This window comes from Platichthys flesus, chromosome 1, assembly GCF_949316205.1.
Source record: "Platichthys flesus chromosome 1, fPlaFle2.1, whole genome shotgun sequence".
NCBI lineage: Eukaryota > Metazoa > Chordata > Actinopteri > Pleuronectiformes > Pleuronectidae > Platichthys > Platichthys flesus.
In genome coordinates this window covers 3,000,038-3,023,711 of record NC_084945.1, presented here as the reverse complement: position 1 = coordinate 3,023,711, position 23,674 = coordinate 3,000,038, and the positions used below count along the sequence as shown (strand labels likewise).

Here is a 23,674-nt window from a genome sequence, read left to right as displayed (position 1 = left end):
AACACGCACAGAGAAAGTCATGTTTGTGGGTTTCTTGTGTGTCATCACCTCTCTCACGCCTCTCAGTGTGAGTCTTGTAATTATCTCCTCTACTGAAAGGGAAGAGGAGGAGGGGGGTGGATATAACTGCTACTGTGGAGGGAGGTTGGGGGGGGGGTAATGATAAGTCTGAGTCTGTTTCATTGTGTGTTTGCTGCTTGTGCATCTGTTTAAATGCTTCAATGCTCAACAGACACTTCACTTAGTCGCCCGAGATGAACTTCCCTAAACGGAATAAGACAAACACTCAGTTCTGTCGCTTCCAGATTCAACAATTGGAAAAACCTCGAAACATGAAATCATCAACTTCAATAAATGTCTGACTAGATTGAATGTCGATCATTTCTTGTTTCAAAACTGGAATAATAATAATAATTCAAAGATCTTGATTAAGAACCAAATCAGACATATTTAGTGTGTAAATTGGAAATTACAATATGAGGTGAAAGATGTTTAGAATCATGTTCACATCTGTTCACTGACCGAGGGTCAGAGAAAAAGCAGATGTTTCAGGAGTCTGGATCCACAGCTGATTCCCCGCAGGCTCCTCCACAGAACCAGTGTCAGTGTCACTGGGTTTCGTTCACTCACACTGGTTTGTGATCAGCTCTGCAGGACAAAGACTAAACTGGATCCACTAACAATGTCCACAGTCACTGAGGAACTCCACTTTGACATTTTTGATGATTCCTCAGATAATTATTTGTGGATCTTGAAGACAAGTGTGTGAAATTTGGTGCAGACCAGAATGAAAATCTGGATCTGTTGGATTTAAAGGTGGTTTCAGGGGTGAAGCCTTATTTTTCAGTCATTATACATTAATGCATTGAGCAAGAAACCAAAAGCTACCATCAACGTTTAGCTGAGAAACATAAGATGGCCTCTTATATAAGGTTTGTATTAATTTAACGTGGATATAACAACAATATAGCAACAAATAAAGGGAACCATTGTGGACACTGTACAGCATATATGCCCCTTTTTGTCATTGTGACTCAGGGGATCGACCAGTGGAGGCGATGAACTGAGCCGGGCGTCTTCCTGCTGGTGGGAAAAGCACCGCTGGGTATTTTTCCCGAATAAATGAGCTTATTGAAAAAGAAAAGAAAAAGAAAAGCCACAACTAAAGCTGATTATGGATTTCTAAAGTAATACAGGGGGCTTTTCCTAGAGGAGCGGTGGTAATCCGTCTTAATGTTCTCTAAACAAATGGAATCATAATTCCTTTAGCGTGGGGATGTGGAATAAAGGAAGGGGAGGCTTCAGAGTCAGAGAGAGAGGGAGAGAGAGGGAGAGAGAGAGACGGGGCAGAGCAGGTCTCGGAGAAGGATCACAGCTAATCACAGATTTCACCCCACGTCTGCAGACAACATGGAAGAGTCACCGGATACCAGCTCTGGTTGCTGGTTCTCCCCTCACCTTCCTCGAAGCCGTCCCTGAAGGAGCCCGAGCGGCTCATGGTGCGAGTCTTCTCGTCCAGCGACATGCAGGAGTTTCTCAGCCGGTTGTCGGCGCAGGGGTCGAAGGTCGCGTCCTGATTGGTCAGGCTGTTGTTGCGCAGACCGGCGATGTTGTTCTGAGCTCCTGAGGTCGGGCTGGAGGCTGTGATGAAGGGAGACAGGAAATTATGCTGAGGGTTAAATACACGAGTGGAGAGTAGATTATGGATATGAGTCTATGAATGTGTGAAAAAAGACACATCACAAGTCTGGGGCACAATCTTCACTGTTTGTTAATAAGGCTAATCCCCAAATATATATAATATTTGATGATATAAAACAGATAAAATGTAATTTTACGCACTTCTTATCACACAGATTAACACACAGATGATTGACAGTTCAGACTGACACCTGATTGGTCAAGAGCATGTATCCTCAGGACCTTACTAAAGCAAGATGGCTTTGTTCATACTCGGGATATTTAAAATTAATTTCTGCTCAGCAGGAGAAGTTGGAGACCCGTCGTCCATCTTTATTTTATAATAAATCTTTGGCCTTTTAGTTTGATTTATGATATAAAGTTATTAAATGAGACGTTTTCTGTCAGTTCACTCATAATATATAAAGTTGTTAGACCTGAACGTCATGTTTTAAATTCAGTGGAGAATTGCTCTGACTTTAAAACCTGCTTTCTCCTCAGCTTTATGGAAACTAAAAACAACAATCAGCTTGATGATCATGTATTTAATGAGATTTCATTTTCATAAACCTGAGTTCACGTCAAACAGAAGAAATGAATCCTGGGTAAATCGGTATGTGGTGTGTGCCGCGCTGGGGGAACATACCGAGCTGTGCGAAGTTGAAGCGCGTGCCGGAGGGGGAGGTGATGCTGGAGCCGGGGGAGAACGGGGAGTTACTGGCCGACTCCTGCAGCCCGCTGGTGGAGTGGGAGCGCAGCCAATCACGGGCCTCCTCGTGGCTCCGCAGCTGTGGCGTGGGGCCGTACCTGGGGGAGGGGTCAGAGAAGAGGTCAGCGTGGAGGCGGGGACACAGAACCAAACAGGTGCATTGTGAATTAACACAAGTTGATTTGGAATTCTGATTATTTTCCTTTTTTTTTTTGACTTTTCACAATGAGTGATTTGCTTTCTGTCAAGCAGCCGGATTAGTGCTGGAAACAGAAACAACAACAACAACAACAACAACACAGACTGACTCTCAGCTGCGAGCGACAGAAACGGAGGGAAGGAGCACAGGAAGAAGCCAAAGAACATTTGACCCCCCCGACATCAGGCTTCAGCGTAACACAGTGACCACGTGACGTCTCCTCACAGAAGCACAACACAACAACGCAGCAACAAGGAAGCGTGAGACAAGAGTGAACGACAGATGCAGAAAAAAGAAAAGAAAGATAGACAGACGACAAATTTGAACCAGAGAGCAAGAGCGCAACATGTTCCCGGCAGGAAGTGGAGTTTGTACCTGAGTCCCTTCTTAGGCAGAGTGTTTCTACCACAGTGAGTCCCGCTGTGGGAGAGAGACACTTCAGAGGAGGACAGACCAGGAGGCAAGGACACATGTGGCTGCATCTGTCAAAGACTAACTAGTGGTAACCTTTAACCTTCAAAAGTAGTTTTATTATCGACTCTAGTACATTTCAACGTATATACTGCAAAAAAATACTTTATATTGCAATTTAATCTTATTTAGATTTAAAGAAAAACTACAAATACTCGAATCAGAATAATTGAAAATAGATCTGGAGCCTTAGAGATGAAGAAAAATCACTGAACTAGAATTAAGCAAAAACACCTTTATCTAATATTTTAATTTCTTTTACAAAAAAACTGCTATGAAATCAAAAACACACATTCCTTGATGTCGATATTTTTGCAGTGTAAAGCCCATAAATAAAAAAACATCCACCTCTCATGCTACTGGGTAAATCTGCACACATGTACTCTACCAGGAGGGGGCAGTGTCTCACAGTCCAAACAGACGAGAGGGGAGCACCGACAACAACCTCACATTTGCACCGACTCACAAAACGTCCATTCACACAGTAGCTAGAGTTCCTAGAAAACAACCACAAGCTGCCACACAGAGCACGAATACACACACACAAGCAGAGACACAACCACAGCTTCTCTGTGTGGGTCTGTGTGAGGCTCGTGTGTGGCAGCAGGTGGTGGTTTTGTGTAGGAGCCTCCACGGGAGCCTGACACGGCACACAGGTACATTTACCTGTCCTGCTTCCGAGGGAGCGTGTTTCGGCTGAATATGGGGCTAGCGGTGGGGGAGGAGAGGGGACTGATGGAGGCCAGGAGGGAAAATGCACAACAGACACACAAAGAGAGAGAGAGAAAGTTTTAGAGAAGAGAAATCAAGTGCGAGGTTCTTCACCGATGAGGTTAATAAGAAAACCTGGCGAGGAGGGTGATGTCATAAACACCGGCTATTTAGTTTCCTCAGAGACATTCCTGTGACAGTGCAGCATCGACCTGTCAGGACGGAATCTGCTGCAATGACCACAATTACTGAAACGACAAGACTGAGGACGCCAGCGGATTGTGTGTCTGTGCCGGAGCGCAGACAGAGCGGCGAACAGGAAGCGACACCTCACCGTAACGCGTCAGATCTCTCAAAACAAAAATAATGTCGCAACTGAACAGGATGGGCGGATAATTTATACTATCAATATCAAAAAGTTAAACTAAACTAAGGAAAGTGGTTGAAATGTGCTTCAGAATAAAGCTTCTTTATGTGGAATGAGGATTTTCAAATCTTCATATTATGTTTGTTCTACTTCTGGATTATAAATACTGATGCATTCACTGTATCAGTAGCATCTCAGGATTTAAACTGGTTAATTAAAACTTAATTTATAAACTACTGGGTAGTTTAATCTGTAACAATTCACATGTCTTCAATTTAAAATCCTAACCCGCTACGTAACTAGCAGATTTAAAGGGAAATTATCCTATTTCTTAAAGAATAAATATTTATATCATATTTATAAATTAACTGTTAATCAGTCAAATGTACCTTTGCTCTTGTTGCTACAGTCTGACTTTTTATCTTAAACTTCGTGTTGCTCCATTTCTGAGGTAATGAGATGATATCGTGACATTAAGCTACTTACGGAGTTGACATTCAGTAACAATCACGATGTAGAATATAATAAAACACCCAAGTTACCTTTGTCTAAGGTAAATCTATACTTCAAGAATAATTCAGATTTGTTAAAACTTCATTATTTTGTTTGACTTGTTGATTGAAGTTATATTTACTGATATGAATCACAGCCAATCTACAAAACACCCAAGTTGTACTAGTTTGTAAACAACACGTGATAAACCAGAGTTGTAGGACCTGGGCAGGAGCTGGTTTACCAACTATAAAGAAGACGTGACACAAGAGAACAGATGATGTCTGATTTGTGGAAAAGGAAAAAGAAGAATGACCAAAGAACCATTTGGTGTCCTCACCTCTCAGACATGCCCGTCTTGACGCTGCCGGTGCGTCCCAGTGCGGACAGGGTGTCCTCCCTGTGGGTCCCGTGGCCGGCTCCTCCTCCGACGCTGCCTAGACTCATGTCGATGGACTCGCTGCTGGTGTGCATGCTGCTGACGGAGGGGTAGCCCATGCTGCCCGTCCCGCCGTTGCCGCCCAGCGTGCTCTCCCTGCTCGGGGCCGAGGAGCTGCTGAAGGTGGTGCCCCATGTGAGGCTGTTGGAGGGGCCGGTGGAGGAGTAGACTGAGCCGGGGCTGGAGGCCTGTGGGCGGAGAGGGTGAGGTTATATAGATGTCCATTATTCCACAAGGTAAAAGTCTCATTCAGATTAAAGTCTGTTTGATAGGAGAGATGTGTATATATACATCCTGCGATAACAATAACGCTTTTTGTCACGCTAGAGCAAATTTCTTGTTCCTTTAAAATCAGCTTAAATTCCAGCAGAGGGAGCAGCACATATGGAAAAATTATGTTCAAAGCCTGGGGACCAACATGTGTAGAATATTATGTGAGTCCAGATCACATGTATGTACACATGTATTCAAGTAAGGACAAATAAACATAAGCAGCCACTGGGAAAGTCTGCAGACACACACAGACGTAACGTTGATATTTTTAACTGTTGATCCAACCAAACATGAACTTAATGATTTCACTTTGGGTTTTGTGAAATCATGAATGTAATTTTCCTTCGTTCCATTTTCCCCCTTTCAAAAGAACCAGTGACTAATCAAAAAACATTGATTGACTCATGAGTCATTCCTTTGTCTGAGGTTTGATTTGATCATTTTTCACTCTTTAAAACTCATGCGTACACAGACAACAATGACCTCTGTGTCACTTTATGATTCACAACTCGTCCGATGAAACCTCGCGAATCATGTGAGAACTTGACGGAGGCTTCGTGACTGAGCCTGCTCGCACTCCGACTTCCTCTCTACTCTGTCTACACTTTCCTCCCCTGAACTAAACTAACCAGTGCATTAGGATGAGTCAGGTAAGAAGAGAAGCATCCCTGTGTGTCCCCGCTAACGCTCGACAAACATCCTGAACACACACAAACTGTTCTGACTCATCCCTGAGCTCAGAGGCGTCTTTTTAAATCCTCAAAACCAAACATCACCTGACGGTTTTACAGCTGCGACAGCTGATCACACACTGATGAGGTGATGAGTTACAGGACAGCGGCTTTAAAGATCACTGGTCTATTATAGTAAATGATGAAGTGATGACTTCAGTTATTAAGGTTCCTCCTTTCAATGTGTGTTTACATTTCACAGTCTGAACCACAAATGTTAACATCACAGTGAAATGAAATAACCAAAGTCAGCAGGGTTCATCCTCTGCGGACCACAAAGTGTGTGACACTGTTAAAAATAACTAAATGTGACCCCAAAATAAACTTCTCCCTCTTTTCGTGCTAAGTAACGGGTGGTGGATCGCTGGAGAATGTGCGAAGCTAAAAATAAAGGCGTCCGGAAATAGATGAGCTTCTGCCCCTGGGAAGCATACGTAAAAATAAACTTTAATGCAACTTCAGCGATTTGAGAATGAAGGTAGAATCTACAAGAAAGAGAAGAAACTTTATTCTTTGTTGTGTTTCCTTGGAACAATAACGAATCAATGTTATGATTAAACTTCATGTTCTGAAATGTTCACTGTGTATAAAGATGGATGACTGCCTCCTCTTTGCCTCCTCCATGTTAGTTTGGCCCACAGGTCAACTTAACTCCACATGTACAGTATGAAGTGAGCACTCCCAGTTGCCGCTCACCTGCTCGCTGCCCAGCGTCCCAGTACCCGATCCCAGTGCCCTGCCTCCATACAGGGGGCTGCTGGTCTCGCTGTCTGCACCTCCCAGGCCTCCATCGGGCGACTCCAGCACCGTGGTCACGTGGTTCATGGTGGCGTGGGGGTTGGAGATAACGGTGGCGTTCTTCATGTTCTCGGACGTGGTGACCGGAGCCTGTTTACCGGGCTTCCCACCAAACAACCTGCAGAAAATTAGAGAAGAGCAGGTTTAAAGATTGTCATCTCCCATTAGTGACCAGTAGGACTAATTAACAATTCAATTAAATCATTTTTTGTCATTAAACCAAAAGAAGATCTAAAGCTGAACATTCTGACTCTGTGACCTTCAAGGAGAACGTTTGATTTCAGGATTATAGCTTGTTCGCTTCTCTTCTTTAATTTTCTACTTGAAGATGCTTTAAGCTATTTAAGAGAGAGTTGGAAAAAAGAAAGGTTGGGGGGGGGGGGGGGGGGGGGCATTAGGACTCATCCTCCAGGGATGATGAAAATAAATATTCATGGTTGTTCTGCATCAAAGAACTGGACGAATTAAACGTTTTTTTTTACTTGACGTGGATCAAGAGACGTAGGAAAGGTAGAGTCACACATACACACACACACACACACACACACACACACACACAACTCTCTTGGCTCTCTGCTAATCCTGACTCCAAGTGAAATGACAGGCTGTGATGACTGTGGTGGGCGATAATGGCAGCACAAGGCCTCTTTGAAGAGTTATCACTCCCTCACATTAATGAGGGCGCTGAGGTAAGACCCAGCTCCTGTTACCCTGCACCACACCCCCCACAACCCCCCACCCCCACACCCCCACACCGCTAACGCTCAGGCTTGGCAGCTGATCAGCCCAGCTCAAGGCCCTGCATTCACAACGGCCCTATTTAACCTCACTGAGCGTCTGTGTGTGTGTCTGTGTGTTACAAGCCCACACGTGTGATCCTTACTCATCGCTACTTATTATTTACAGTGGCTGCATGATTACTGTGTTTTAAAACCTTCCTCTGTGTGTGTGTGTGTGTGTGTGTGTGTGTGTGTGTGTGTGTGTGTGTGTGTGTTGCATGTGGGTAGAGTCAAGCCCATACAGGAGAGCCCCCCACTTAGTGTGGCTCATCAGTTGGTCGTCACTGTGTCTGCAGGCTTACTGACGGCATCAACAATGTTCTGTAAGAGTGTGTGTTTGTTTCTGGTTGTGTGTATATGTGTGTGTGTGGTTGTTTCAGTGTGTGTGTGTGCGTGCCCACCTGCGAAGCGTGGGTGAGGAGACCTGCTGCCTCCCAGTCAGAGGAACAGTCGCTGCTCCTCCCCCCTGCATCACGACCCCGCCCCTCAGGGTGTCGATGTCCGAGACTCCCTTCTCCCGATCCGTCTGATTGGCCAGGAGCCCCCCCGAGCCGTTGGCCTTGGCGAGGCTGATGTGGTTTTTGCCGTGTGACGTGACGGAGAGCACGGCGGCCTCGATGCTGCTGGTGGACGAGCGGTTCCCGTGGCGGGCGGCGGCCCCCGAGCGGCTGGGCCTCGGCAGGCTGCGGTACTGCAGCGTGGAGCGGGCGCTCATGGACAGGAAGCCGTCATCGTGGTGACCCAGGGCCCCCCCGCCCTCCTGCCCGCTGGCCTTCAGGCCTCCTGCTAGTGAGCGCGCCCCCGATTTGGGCATCTTCCCCAGGGTGGCCGAACCACTGGTGATTGTGGCACCGCTGGCCGTGACCATGGTCACCATCCCATGGCCCTGCTTCTTGAAGCCAAAGGTGCTGGTGGGGGTGCGTGAGGTGTGCGTGTGTGTCTGCGAGTGTGGGTCTGAGAGGGTGTGCGTGAGGACGTTGGTTGTGGACGCGCGGCTGCTGGAGATGGAATGTTTCTTGGCCTCGTCGCCGCTGCTGCGTCCCGCGTCCGAGGGCGAGCGGTGGAGGCCGTTAGCCCGAGGGGACACGCGTCCTTTCTCCGACACCTTGACGTCATCCGTCTTACCTGGAGGACACAGAGGGAGACATCAGGACAGTCAGTGGGATTGTTTCACACTCAGATCACGAGGAGCACTGTTTGGTTTAAGCATCAAGCACTTTAGAGTAAAGCCTCATGAAAGATCCAGAACTTAAGTAGCTTTTATTCACATTTAAGCCTTAATGTTTGTAATTTATTATATTAAGTTAATTCAGTTTTTTTAAATAAACTTGACTCAAGAATAATTATCTATCTTTCTTATTCTTTAAGATGTTTTAAGACTTTAAGTTAATAATAATAATAAAAAATGCTCAAAGACACTTTATATATAGTTTGAAAAACAGAGGGAGCAAGTGAAAGCAAATAGATAAAAATATAAATACACATAATCCCACATTACGATATATAAAGCTCCATCAACTCATTCAGTTGGACACATTGCTGGAAGTTGATTTAAGAAAGTAACAAAGAATAATGAGCATAAATCAAAACTGTATCAGCAACAATAAAAGAAAAGAGGTGTGTGTTACCTGAGCTGTGGCCCTTGAGGCCGACGGGGCCCGAGGAGCCCGTGCTGCTGGAGCTCTTAGTCCGAGGGGACGTCACCCCGACCTGAGTGCTCATGCCTCTCCTCCAGGAGCCCGTGTGGGACACAGAGGGGGTCTTCCTCCCCGAGCCGCCCTTGTCCGACTCGTCTGAAATGTCGGAGGTGGTCCTGCGGCTCCACTTGGAGCCCGGCTCCATCCTGACCCCGCTGTCTGACCCCCCGTCTGGCCTCTTCACCTCGTCTCCCGACCAGGCCTGGTGCAGCGCGGTGGAGGCCGAGTGCTTCTCTGCATCCGTCACAGGCTGGGAACACACACAGACACACACACACACACACACACACACAGACACACAGTATGTCAGATTTATTACTGCTGATGAAAGCGTCTTTTATGAGACTTTGCGAAGTGGCTTTAAAAACCACTCCGTTTTATGACCACAGCCATCACGCTGGGTAATCCCACCAGAAATCCTCGCCACCGTCACCTAAGCAATTTGTCGGAAAGCTGCTCGACCACATTACTGAGCAGCTCCTGGTTACGTGAGAGGAGTCGATTCGCTGAATCTGCGTTTTGATGAGCAGCTCGAGACTTGAACTTTGAGCAAACAACAGGATTTAACCTTTTTCCTCCTTTCTTTTAGATTTCTAATTGGAAACACCTTCTAGGCCTCATGACAAATATTAAAGCAGATATCTAAGATGTATAGTTGCAAGAGAACAGGAATAAAATTAGTGTTTTTCATCTATCAAAATAAAAGAGAAGAAGATCGATGACGTTTCTGCCCTCAGGTCTTGAAACAGCATCGTCTCACATCTTCTCATCTGATTCCGTCTTCTTCACTTTATTCTTGCTCCAGGCTTTTATCAGGGCAAAATATGAGACTTCAATATTTTCCTTTTGAAAACTACAGACAAGTTAATAGTCATGGTCCCTGCAGCTGATTAGTTTTCAAATTAAGTTCAGATCATATGTCTGTGTGTGATATTTTGATACGATTTCTTTCAACTTCTCTGTGAAAATAATATATCATGTTATCGCCGTGGCCTTTATTTCACTAACACAGTAAATTACAGCTGTTTAAAGGCTGATGGCTGCTCTGAGGTCTGTTCTGCAGTTGTCGGAGTGATGCTATAGAAATGCAGCGTGGTCCAGACAGTGCGTTACAACCACAGGACAGAGGAGACCGACTGTATTAACCTGCAGGGAGTCAGAGCTGCTGCACCGAGAGAAAGACTCCTTTGTTTTCTCCATCGGCACCTTGACCTCCGCTGCAGTAATGGACTCACGTCACATGACCACCGGCTCCACATCCGCCACAATATACAGTGTGTGTCTGTCTGTGTGCCGTGCCGTGCCCAAGTGAGTCAGCTGACAATATTATCGTCTCACCGATCACCTTCCTGAACCGCGGTGGCTCCTAATCAGTGTTTAATGGTTTGAGGCCAGAGTCAACATCAGCTTTAGCTCCGCAAGTTCACCGCTGTGCCACCGAGACGTGCTCTCCGCATTCTCCTCTGGACGCAGAGGAATGCTGGGACACACTGGGTTTGAGAAAAGAAGGAGGTCAGGTCTAGAAACGTGGACCACGTGGATGTGTGAGAGAAGACGTTTAGATTTCCTCCAACGCTTTTTAACGTTGTTTATAATTTGTCTTCTTTCATTTTAAAGTTTTAAACATTCCAAACAGTCAATGTGAAACAAAAATGCATGCCTCTGATGAGAGAGCTCTTAAATTCAATTAACGTGCACTGAATTAATAGAAACTCTGAGAAATGAGCCAAATATCTCAATGTTAAATACAGAGACAACTAATTCCTGGATCTGCCCCTTTGTCCGGATCCATCCAAACATTTTACAGGTTCCTTCCACCAAGTTCTGCATACATCTGTTTGGTAGCTTTTTTTTGATTCATGCTGACACACAAACAAACAAACAGACAGGGAGGGGGGGTAATTACAACCTCCCTGGTTCAGGTTTTAAGTGACACTGAATGTTTTGAACGTGGAAAACAGCAGAACTCGGACATATATGAAAACGGGACACTGAAAAGGTTGCTGAAATCCAAATCTTTGTGGTTCTAATGGAATACAAACCAAAGCCCCTCTGGCAGGGACTGAGCTCTGCCCGGTAGAAATCACTGAAGCTGCAGACAACGTGCAGTTGTGCTCGTGAGCGTCTAATAACTGACAGCAGATTGTAGATCAGCGCTGATTCACTGTCTGCAATCAGAGGGACCTGAACCCTTTGGCACAGCACTGCCGGTGGAATTTTCATCAAATCTGAACGCACAATCAAATCCGCTTATTGAATCCAAATCCTTCTCAATCTTCAACTTAATCTATTAAGACTCAGCTTCACAAACACAACGATATTAGAACAGAAACTCAGGTAAATCACATCGTTCTAGTTCTGATAGGAAAAAGGGAAGTGAGATACAAACGATTGATGGGATTACATGTTCCATCAGAGATTAATGAATCCAGATATGTTTGCAGCTTTATGACATTAATAAATATTCACTTGTGTGTTTGTGTGTGTGTGTGTGTGAAGTCGTACCTGTGCGTTGAGGCCCTTGCGCTGTGCCGCCGGTGTGTTGGCGTAGGAGGAGATGGAGGAGCTGGTGTTGATGTCATCTGTGTCAATGTTGTCGCTGATGCCGCTGCTCACTGAGCTGCTGTCATCCCAGCTGCACACAAACACACAAAGAGGACAGAGACACACACATTAGTTCTCTTTAAACGATGAATCTTCCAAAGTGAAGAAGAGGAGAGCGACTTTGGGACCATGCTTCCTCAGCAGAGCGAACTGAGATGCTTCTCGTGTCATGAAGACTCAACACTGCTCATCTGAACTCTTCACAGACACTGATTCTTTCTTTCCTGTTTCACAGTCGCAGTTCAACACACAGGACGTCAAATGTAATCGATTCCTTTCGGTGTTGTGACGAATAAAAGATGGAGAAATGGAAATAATAGAAAACAAACACAGCTCTGACTGCCTGGTGATTCTCTTCCTTTATCCCTGTGTCTAAACTTACACACACACACACACACACACACACACACACACACACAGGGGCACACACAGGCTGAATGGGGTTGTCTATCACATGAACAAAGGCTCGATGGAGGGGTGACATCATGGCGTGTTTGTGTGTCTGTGAGTTGTTCAAACAGATCCAGCTGAACACAGCAAGCACCCTGGGAGTTGATGCAGAACATTTGTAAATATGTGTGTGTGTGTGTGTGTGTGTGTGTCTGTGGGAAGGGGTGTGTGTGTGTGTGTGTATATCCGCTGGGAGTCTGGGGGGGGGGGGGGGGACAGGAAGCCAGTTGGCAAACATAACTTTGAAAGAGGCAGAGGGAGGCTGATGGTGATGCCCAGTGCAGGGTTGGCTGCACCAGACGACAGACACACACACACACACACACACACACACACACACAACCACACACTTTCTTGCATTCTCATCACAACAATCAGGGACAGTTACAGATCGTTTTCACTATTGATGAAGTGGGTTTCTTATTCAAAGTAGTTTCTTTGCCAACAAACCAATAAACAGACATTCTGCAAAAAGAAATAAATTAATAGTCAGAATGATGGTGCGTTAATTAACCAATCATCTCCTCATCAATTCCACAAACACTATAATCACCAGTGGGTTTGCATACAGATTGAAATCTACAGAATATCATGGTGACACAACCGCCTCACAAGTGACTCACATCAAATACTTTAAAAATAACAAGGTTTTCTAAATTGACTTGTTTAAGCAGCCGAATAAGGATTCACCAGAACCAGAAAAAAGCCGTGAAGCTCAGCTCCCATTCATCATTCATCTGTCAAACAAAAGAACAAGTCAGTGCGGTGCTGCTCCGCCGCCAACTTGGAAATCCTGAATGTTTCCTGCAGCAAACAAACACAGCATCATAATTATGGCTCAAAAGAAGCTGAACATGAAAACAAAGCTGCGCTCCGTGGCTGAAGCCTCAAACTCAGATCACCAGCGAGGTCGAATCAGCTGCTGCTCGACAGGTTTCCAGCCTGATCACACGTTCTGCTGCTTGGTGAGCAGCCTCAGCCTGACAGACGGAGACGAGGGAACAATCGCCCTCCAGCAGAATAAATCACACACTGCTGAAGCCTGTGAGGAGCTGAGAGGTGCAGAGAGATCTGAGAGTGACCACAACCACCTCAACTCGTCCGTACACACACAGGGGAAAGTCCCACAAACACACACACACACACACACAGACACACACACACAAATTAATACACAAAAGGAAAATAAAGATATAAGGACATGAAGAAAACAGACACATACAACAAACCCACAAAGATCTCAACTCTCACTGATCCCTGGGATAAATCTAAGTCATCATTACTAAGACAAAGTTTCCTTTACCCACTTGTTCACACAGAGAGACACACACAAACATACACTGACACACAAATTAATACACAAAAGGAAAATAAAGATATAAGGACATGAAGAAAACAGACACATACAACAAACCCACAAAGATCTCAAATCTCACTGATCCCTGGGATAAATCTAAGTCATCATTACTAAGACAAAGTTTCCTTTACCCACTTGTTCACACAGAGAGACACACACACACACACACACACACACACAAAATAATACACAAAAGGAAAATCCAAAAGATATGTGGACATGAAGAAAACAGACACATACAAACACACAGAGATCTCAACGCTCCCTGATCCCTGGGATCTCACGACAAAGACAAAGTTTCCTTTACGCACTTGTTCACACACACAGACACACACACAAACACACGCACACACATGCATCTACCTGGTCAGGGTGCCTGGGTTGCTGTGGGAACCCGGGCGCTGGGGGAAAACGCTGAGCTGTACAGAAAGCTTCATGACTCCACGCCGCTGGGAGAGTTCACTCGGCCAAGTCTCTCTCCCACTGCCTATCTGTCTGCCTCTCTCTCTCTGAGCGTTCCCAGTCTCTCTCTCTCTCTCTCTCTCTCTCTCTCTCTCTCTCGCTCTCTCTCTTCCCACCCCCCCTCTCTCCCTCCCTCACCCTGGCAGTCTTCCTAGTTCCAGCTCCTTTGTCACCGGTTGCACTGATGCTTCATCCCCGGGGCCCTGTTGGTCTCTCACTGGACTAACAGAGACTGAGGTGAGGGGAGGGGGGGGGGGGGGGGGGGGTGAGGAGTAAAGAAGGAAAGACCTGCCCTGGTGCTGGTAACATGAGCCTCCCCCGGGACTGTTAACCACTTCACTGCCACAGCCTCGCCTCCAACGCACACTGGAAAACGCACACTGAGACGCACACTAACACACCCTGAGCCCCAAACAAGCCGCCTCAGCCTCGGAGGAAACAAACGGCAACTGGAGTCCGAGCCACGCGATCACAGACGAGACCGGTGGACGGTCCTCACGCCAGTGCCGCTGCCGCACCGTGTGTTTCCCAGCGATGGTTTGTGTCTGTGTGCAGGACTACAATTTCCCAGACAGATCCTCCCCGACTGGCTGACAGGCCAGTGCTAATTAGAGATCAGGCCCGGCAGCGAGGCCCAGCCCACGGCCTCCCGCTGGCAGAGCTACCCGCCGGCTCACCACCGCCGAGCCCTTTATGGACAAATCACAGGAGACGGAGACATGAACTGCAGGGCTGCCCCCGGGAGGAAGCGGTGCCAAGGGCAGGCCGACGAGGAGGAGTGGATCAGGACACCGAGGGAAGAGGTAGAGCTCCTTGTGCTTCCTCTTAAAGGGTCGGTCCACCCAAATCACACAAATCCTCACTTACCTCCAACACTATCTGGCCACAAGGAGAGTTCACCTCCATGATGCAGTGGAGGTGAAGGAGATTCTAAACCATCAGGAGAGCTCGGTACCTCACTCTCTGCAAAGAGGACGGCTGAGGAGGAGAAGTGACCCAACTCAAGACATTCCAGAGAGGAACCTCTCACTGAGGCACTTCTCCCAGAGGGGTCAGAGGTCAGAGGCCAAACCTCCAAACTTTCCTTGAAGAGAGGGGCACAGTGGGGATGGGGGGAGGGGGGCGAAGGGGACCAGTGGAAGGAAAAGAGCTGCAGCCAATAAGAGTGTGTGGTAGTGTCCTGAGAAAGAGGCCGTGGTTGTGTTTGTTTAACTTCTCTTGTGTGCGTCCCCGGGGACTGTGGTCACTCTCTCTCTCTCGGCCTCTCTCGGCCTCTCTCTCTCTCTCTCTCTCTCTCTGCAGTACTGTAACTCCCCCCCCGTCTGTCTCTGGCACATGCTCCCGGGCACCGCGCCGCAGAATTATACACACAGACATGCGGCCATAACAGGGCCATGAAGCAGAAGTAAGGGGATTTCCTGTGTTCGGTGTGTGTGTGTGGGGGGGGGGAAGCGACTACTGGTCCTCGCACTACGTCTGGATCGAATAAGCCCAAACTGGGTGTCTCTGTCCACACAGACAGACAGACAGACAGACGGGACCACTGACTGTCCTCAGGGCAGACGTGGGTGTGGGAGCAGCGTGGACGAGTTGACAGGTGAGGTTTGTGTGTTTTCTACACAACATCAGAACAGAGGAACCAGTGTTGTGTCCTAATCCCAAACAGACACTTACCAAAACCCCCTCGCTCTTCCTATCAGGAAGAAACGTGGTTTGCATGAAGGCACAACATGAAACACAAGTCTCTCCTCCTCGGGCAGCTCGGCTCAATCAGACAGTTTGTCAGGATTCACAAGGTTTGAAATTATTAATGTCCAAAGAAGCCAAACATCCTAAATTCAAATTGTCTCTAAACACAAAAAGAGCGGAACTGGACCCCCCCCCCCCCCCCCCCACCCTGAAAGAAATCAAGTCTAAAAATGAGGTTTTGAATTGAATCATGAAACTATTTGATGGACATGTGATGATGATTCTCTGCAGACACACGTCAGTCAGAAGGATCGAGGCTCGATGTCCAGTCAAAGGTTTTATTATTTCAACTGATAAATATAAAAATAGGAAATTGCGCGTCACAACCCTGTGAGTAACAGAAACAGAGAGAAAGTCTGTTTCTCAAGAATAAAATGCTCAGTTTTCAGATTTGCACAAAATTCAAAACAGGAAATGCAAAAAACAAAGAAAACACAACAGCTGGTTGTTTCTCTAGGTGCTGGAAGGTTCCTCCGTCAGGTTCAAGCAAAGTTTTCTCACGTCAGCGTCTTTTCATGCAGCTGCTCTTTGCCTCAGGGTGCAGGACAAATGAGTGTCATTATAGAGATTAAGTTCTTGGCGGCTCACATCTGAAGTTTGACACCATTACCTGCTCTCCAACATGTCAAGCTTTGCATATTAAAGAGATTAGAAAATGTTGCACTGTGCAGAAGCTGTACAGCTGTAGTCAGGACGGAGTGGGCACAGGCAGCATGAGGGGGACGGAGGGACGGGGGGGGACAGACGGGGCCGCTGGGACGGGGCCCGGCACATTCCGGGACGGAGCTCAGGAGCCCTGTGGTACGAAAATGACACAGCTGTCCCTGCTGGGACGAGAAGGGACCGAAGTGAACTGGACAACACTCATTTAGGAATGTCTCTCTCTCTCTCTCTCTCTCTCTCTCTCTCTCTCTCTCCCTCTATCTGTCTCTCTCGGTCTCTGTCTCCCTCTTTCTTTCTCTCTGTGTCTCTCTCCCGTGTCTTCTCTCATTGTCTCCTGTCGGGGGGGAAACACTTGCTATCTGCACTCTGTGATTTTTTATCAAAGCATTTCGATCCCTCTGGCTCTTTTCTCTCTCTCCCTCTCTCCCTTGCTCTCTCTCTCTCTCTGTGTGTGTGTGTGTTTGTTTGATGTGTAAACGCACACTCCCTCCGACTCGACCGACTGACCCGGATATGTGGTGAAAACACACAATCCTTCGCCCACGTGACGCACACACATCACAGAGCACGGGCGCACATCTCCTCCGAGCCGCATCCAGAAAAACTAAAACAAAATGTAAATCGCTGCCGGGACAAATGTGGAATTTGCCATGTGAGTGCAGACACGCTGCTTAAACACACACTACACACAAGCTGAGGTATTGTCGCCTCGATGTCAGAATGAAGCTGAGGTGGCAACTGCCTCAAAACCTGCAGGTTCACAAGGCCAAGTAACAAAAAAACACACAACTTAAGTACATGTTTGACCAGAATCTGTTGTGTTTCATTCTCATCTGGTTTGAAACCTTCTTGGAAAAAGTCTCCAGATGCCAAATGATGATCCACTTAAAGGAAATAAAATATTTGATTCAAGCCAAGTGGAGGATTCTTCCTTCACTTTGATGTGTTTATTTTCTAAAGATGCTCTCCGTTGCTTTCCCACATGAACTTAATATTTTGTCTCACGGTGCAAACAATGGGGATAAATAAAAGTTTTAACCTCATGATGTAAAAAACGCCAGTGATCAACATATGGAAATCTTTAAAATATCAATAAGTGACCATTTCTTTTGGGTATGGAAACAATGAACCACTACACATGTATCGGTAACTTATTGAACATTCTGACTCCGAACACAGCTCAACACAAACCACACAATCTTTCTAAAGATAACAAACATGTCGGAATCCACTTAAATCCATAATATCTTAATGTTACTGTGAGTGTGGAAAATTAAGATTGAAGCTAAATAAAAAAGGAAAACAGTAAATGAATGGGTTATATGAATAATAACTTAACAAAACAATCATTTCCTCACGTGATTGATAATATTTCATGCTAACAGGATGAAATCTTTAAAACAAGATGTTGTTTTGCCTGTTTCAAGTGTCATGAAGCGTCTGGAACGCAGACTTCTGTCCCCGAGCTGTTTCCTGCAGCTCACAAGGAGAAACGTGGAGAATTAGAATTATCCAGTTACTTGAAAAAGCTGCAACCTGCACGAACCTGCTGACGTCCCAGCCGCCCCAGGACCTCAGGTCAGGGCAGGCATGGAGGATTCAAACCTACCCTGTGCTGAGAGCCTTCATAAATCACTCACAGTGGACGAGTCCCACATGTCCTGCTCCTGTGCTCTGCTTTCCCTAGAGACAGTTTCAGATCGCAGACTGGACCTGGGACACCGGACAGAACCTCAAATCTCCTTCAAACCTTGTTCTCCATGTTCTTTCTCTCACTGTCATTTATCTGCATCTCACTGCTTTCTAGAGAAAACTCAAGAAGAGAACTGTGGATGGAGAACGTGTGGGACAAAAACCCTTATTCTACCTGTGAATGTCCCACGCTCTTTAGATTGTATGTGTGTGTGTGTGTGTGTGTGTGTGAGGCAGGTGTGCTTGTTAGACGCCCTGAGGGAGAGGTTAACCTTCTGCTGATACGTTATCAATGGCAAAGGAAACATCAGTTCTCTCAGGACTCTTTGTCTTTTGGTCTCCTTCTCTCTCCTCGTATCACAAACCTCTCGTTCATTTACCCTTCTCTGTTCGAGACCCTCCTCCCACATGCAAGTGGGCAGCCGGCCGGCTCTGTGTGTGGTGCACTGCAAAAAAACACATCTCCATCCTTACCCACACATGTTTTGCCTCTGAGCTCTGAATCTGTCAAACCCACATCTGTCGGAGCAGTGAGATTATCCCTGACTTGTTCACATGCAAACCAATGTTGATTTAAACAAAGTATAAAATGCCAGTGTCTCCTGGAATAACAAGGGAAAAAGGGGTTGTGAATAATCTACATGAGTAAATAGTTATTGGAAGAAAGGGAAGTTTGGTAACTGTCGGTTGAGCTGTTTTCAGACATAGAAGCACAACACAATAAGAGAGACGAGTTCACAATAGCAAATGATTCACTTTTTTAACAAGGAAATATGAATAAATTGAGTAAAGATGGATATTTCTTCAGTGGAGCAGCGCTGTGCAGCAGCTGGAGTATGTGGGTGTGGAGGAGCATCATTAACTCTGGCCTTACAGCCTACATGGAATAACCACAGATTGTGGGTCAGACTGACACACACACACACACACACACACACGCTGTGTTGACTCAGTAGAAAGCTGCTTTCAGCTAGAACATGGCTGGGAGGCATCTGCAGGGTTCAGTATTGAAGGGCAGTCAGAGGCTGTGAGAGTCCAGACATCTATGGGAGAAGCATTTCTTCGACTTCTCCTCCTCCTCTGGGTGAAGATGTAGATAAATATATACACAAAACATTTCCCTTCTTAACAAGAACAAATCCAAACAGCAGACTGCGTCAGTCGAGACCCTCAGACCTCACTGCAGTCTATCATTTATAATGAACCACAGAAAATCTTAAGCCATTAAACTTAAGAGAATCCTTTCCTCTTTCGGTGAATGCACATGATTCACTGAAGCTCTTATAATACAAAAGATGTTAGGTTATCACGGGCTGTCAAACAAAATAAACATGTTTAATTAAAGTGACTTATTTAATTTATTTATTAATTACTTAATATTTTTATTTTTATGCTATGTTTCTAACAGTGAGCAAGAAATAGTAATGTGATTAAGAATTTGTTTTTGATTTTAACAAATAGACTCAAAAGAAACATTTTCATCCACGACCATATAATGAAAGTACATCCCGAGAATCAGGGCAATCTTATCTATTAAAACTTTATCTTCTTCCAAAGAACCTGTCACAGAAAACTTCACTCATCTTATTCACATCCTAAGGTTTGAGACTTTGTTATGGAAAATGATTGTCTCAGCTTCCTTCTGCCACAATGAACCAAACAGAGTGGAGCAGGGGTTAATGTCCCAGGTCAGGACAGATCAGACCAGGGACTGGTACCAGTACCATGTTCCCGTGTTCCTGTGATCATCATACGAATAGAGCTGTGATTCTACGAGGAACATCAGGAACAGACGGAGGAGGGAGGAAACCGATTCCAGTGATTAATATTCACTGTGGTGGAGCAGGAGAGCAGCTGGAGGTGGGGCTACAGACAAACAGACGGACAGACGGAGAGACAGACGGAGAGACGGAGAGACAGGTGGAGTGCCAGGTGTTGCTGGTAGCTGAGGAGTTGATGAAGGAGGGTGAACCGCTCTCTTTCTCCCTCAGGCCAACAGGGAGTCTGCTCAAGTCCTGACACAAGAGATAACATGTTGGAGCCCGGGGCACGTGTGTGTGTGTGTGTGTGTGTTGTCTGTGTGTGTGTGTGTGTGTGTGTGAGAGAGACAGAGTGAGTAGTATATTATGTTCTCAACAACTTCTCTTCTATATTACAGGTGGGATTAAAAAGGTCCTGAGAGAGGAGATGCTTGTAAACCACAAACGCACACGCACACGCACACACACACACACACACACACACACACACACACACACAACTTTCAGAACAAAGAACAACCCAAACTTCAGTTGTACTCACACATGTTCAGTCTCCACACGATGAGGGTAGACATAATAATCTTCATCATAATAATATAAACATTTAATAAAAGGGCTTTTAGTTTGAAGTACTATCAAAGTCTCACCTGTCACTGTCTGAACAGGTAAGAGGAAGTCACTAAAGGTTACTTCCTGTACTTCCTATTCGCACAGGGGAACATGCGTGTGAAGATAAACCACGATGAGCAGAGGCAGGTTTGAGAAACAGATCCGTGAGTCAATCAGAATTCAAACGACTTCACAATAGTTGATCATATAAGATGAGCTTTCACAGCCCCTGGTAAATTACACAATATCCCTCAGGAGAGTGACCTATCAGGAATGTGGGCCTGGATGTGTCTGATTGGTCGATGCAGTGAGTCACAAGATGATGTCACAATGACTTTGAGAAGTAAAAATCACATTACGTAAGTTTTCTTGTACTTTCCAAAGTTGAGTTAAAGCAGAATGTTTGGGTCTTAACAACTGAAACACACAACAACATAACCCACATTATCTCCTCCTCAGTCGTGACTCCACCTTCAGATGTGGATGCAAAGTGTTACACGTCCTCGTTTGTCCAATCACAGACGTCCCTTGTCTCACTTTCTGCCATCGCTGCCCCTTGTCTGTGGTATTTTCAGGTTCTAAACCCATGCCAACCTGTAGAGTTGTGTTAATTACAGGTGTGCTAAGGATGGAGATCATTCCTGATTCGTCCCTTTTGTTCTAAAACGCCATTTTAAACTGAAAATAATATTCAATGTGTTTTAGTTATTCCCGTTTTGGCATCAGCTCGATTCAGCTTCTCACGTCAATCAAGTAAAATTAAAAACGTTTGTGTTTTCTTTAAAAACAAGTACTACATGTTATTGTTCAGACACCAGCTTCAACATCCATCACCAGACCCATCCCGGAGAAGTCCTTTAACCGGCCTGTAACCTCATTATACTGATTTATATCCCCTTTCTCCTCGTGTGACAGAAACAGGCATCAGGCTCAAACTGAGAGATTTATGTGTTGCTCCCTCTCCTCTCTCTCCTCTTTGTGTCACGCCCTCATTTGGAAAAAGAGAAATGATATCTCCAACGCCTGAGCGAGGAGGGGGCGGGGCCTCGGCTCCTCCGACACTCACAGCGGCTTCTCGCCACAAAGACGATTTTCTTTGTTTGCTCGAACAAAGAGAATTCAAATCGCAAGACGGACCCTTACAGATTGCTTCCTCTTTCTCCTGCCTCAGGGATAAATTACAGGGATAAAGCGTGCTCTCACACACACACACACACACGCACATTCACACACACACACACACGCACATACACACACACACACACACACACATGCACAGACAGTTTCTAGCCCTGCAGGTCCTGCTCGTCTGCTGCTTTGCATACAGTTGACAGTTTGTTAAAGCTGCTCTTTGCATTTCTAACAGTCACCTGATCTCACCCTGTGATATGATATGAACCTCCAGTGACTTCCTGTTTCCCTGATGAGCCGCTCAGCTCCACTGTTATTTCCCAGCTCCTCATTAGCGCGGCGCTGAACTGATCTGGAGGCTGTTTAGCGTGAAGACTTAAAGGCTGTCGGTGAAGCCGCCGGACCTTTTGAAGCTTGTGACCTCCTCGACCAGGGGTCACCAGGGTTTTGCCCCATTGTCGTGGCGACACCAGACACCTTTCCCCCCCACACCCACCCCCACTTCCTCAGCCGCCACATCTTAAAAGCAGAGGACATAAAAGAGGCTTTTAAACTTTAGCAGGTTTGTAGAACACACACCCAGAGAGCAAACACAGGCTACACACACCTCTGAGGGAAAGATCTGCAGCTCCGACGCTCCTGATGGAAATACATGGGAAAGGTGTTCCCCCTCCTCCACCTGCACAAGCTGCACCATTAAGAAATCACTTAGCCTCATCTTTCACAACAGAGAACCACTCGACCCCCTTCTACCCTCCAGCTCCTCCACTTTGGCTGTATTATGCTAATGCTTTTCATCTGCTGCTTCCCCAGCTCTCCTGATTAATCCCAAATCCAGAAGCAGTAGGAGCACATTTTACCAGGCGGGCTTCAGGAGGTGTGAGGGAGTCACCTCTTCTTTTTACCCCCCCCCCTCTCTCTTATCTTATGAAGATGATAACAAAGCTGTGTGAAGATCAATGAATGAAGAAATGAGAAGTTTGTGGAGAACCCGCCTGGTCGTTCAAATTAAAGCTCACAGAGGAACATGAAAGCGACTGAAAATCAAACAAGAAGAGAGAAATCCCCCGACTTGTATCAGTTAATGTGTTTCCAGTTCGTTCCAGTCTCTAATCAAAACAAGAGGGAATCTAAGAGGTGAGAGGAGAGGGTCCGGGGAGGGGGGGACAGAAAGGTGAGGAGAAGGACAGTTAGTGTTTAGCTGAGGGCCACAGGGGTTTATTATGAAGGACTGAGAGTGTGTGTAGGTGTGTGTGTGTGTGTGTAAGTGTGTGTGTTTGTGTGCACATGCAGCCTCAAAGCCAGTGTGAGGGCAAAGGTCAAAAGTCTGAAAGGACAGGAAATTAGCCACACCTGAGGATTTAGGGGAAAAGCTGCTGCTAGAAGAACTGGAAGCTTCAACAGCGAATCTGCCCATGTCACACAATTTAAAAAAAAAACTCTTTTGCAGAAGTAAATGGTTCATTCACTTTTCATACGGGCTCAGTATTCATTCATCTCTCCACCTCTATCCTCCCCCAGGAACCAAATCCATCTCCAGCTCTGTGACAGGACAAAGACCGAAGACTGAAGACACTCACACTGACACCGGGACGCTGTGGAAAACGTCCCACGGATCAAGAAACACTCACTTTACCAACACACATACCCAAAGACGCACACGTGAATGTCACTGCTCTTCTTACACTAGTAACAAAGCTCGTTGCATCACATCTTAGACAAACCTGCACAAATCATTTAAATCGTAAAAATAGAGGCGGAGCACCAGTTGCAAGTCTCAAAAGACAAATACACCCTGAAATTGTGCAATAGTCTGTATCTGTATTGCAGCAAGTTGTTTTGATTGTTGGT

The 23,674-nt window shown here is 46.0% G+C and overlaps 1 protein-coding gene across 1 annotated transcript in view; it reads right to left on the bottom strand.

Annotated features, from left to right (window-relative positions):
* The window catches only part of nav2a (neuron navigator 2a), a 95,094-nt gene that overhangs the window by 16,037 nt on the left and 55,383 nt on the right, over window positions 1-23,674 (bottom strand). Inside the window, exons 13-21 of the mRNA XM_062392121.1 lie at window positions 11,852-11,981; window positions 9,278-9,596; window positions 8,051-8,774; window positions 6,769-6,988; window positions 4,970-5,256; window positions 3,726-3,791; window positions 2,964-3,008; window positions 2,327-2,487; window positions 1,459-1,641 (exon numbers count right to left, since the gene is read on the bottom strand). Of these exons, the coding sequence (XP_062248105.1) occupies window positions 1,459-1,641; window positions 2,327-2,487; window positions 2,964-3,008; window positions 3,726-3,791; window positions 4,970-5,256; window positions 6,769-6,988; window positions 8,051-8,774; window positions 9,278-9,596; window positions 11,852-11,981 (2,135 nt within the window). The remainder of the gene's footprint in view (window positions 1-1,458; window positions 1,642-2,326; window positions 2,488-2,963; window positions 3,009-3,725; window positions 3,792-4,969; window positions 5,257-6,768; window positions 6,989-8,050; window positions 8,775-9,277; window positions 9,597-11,851; window positions 11,982-23,674) is intronic.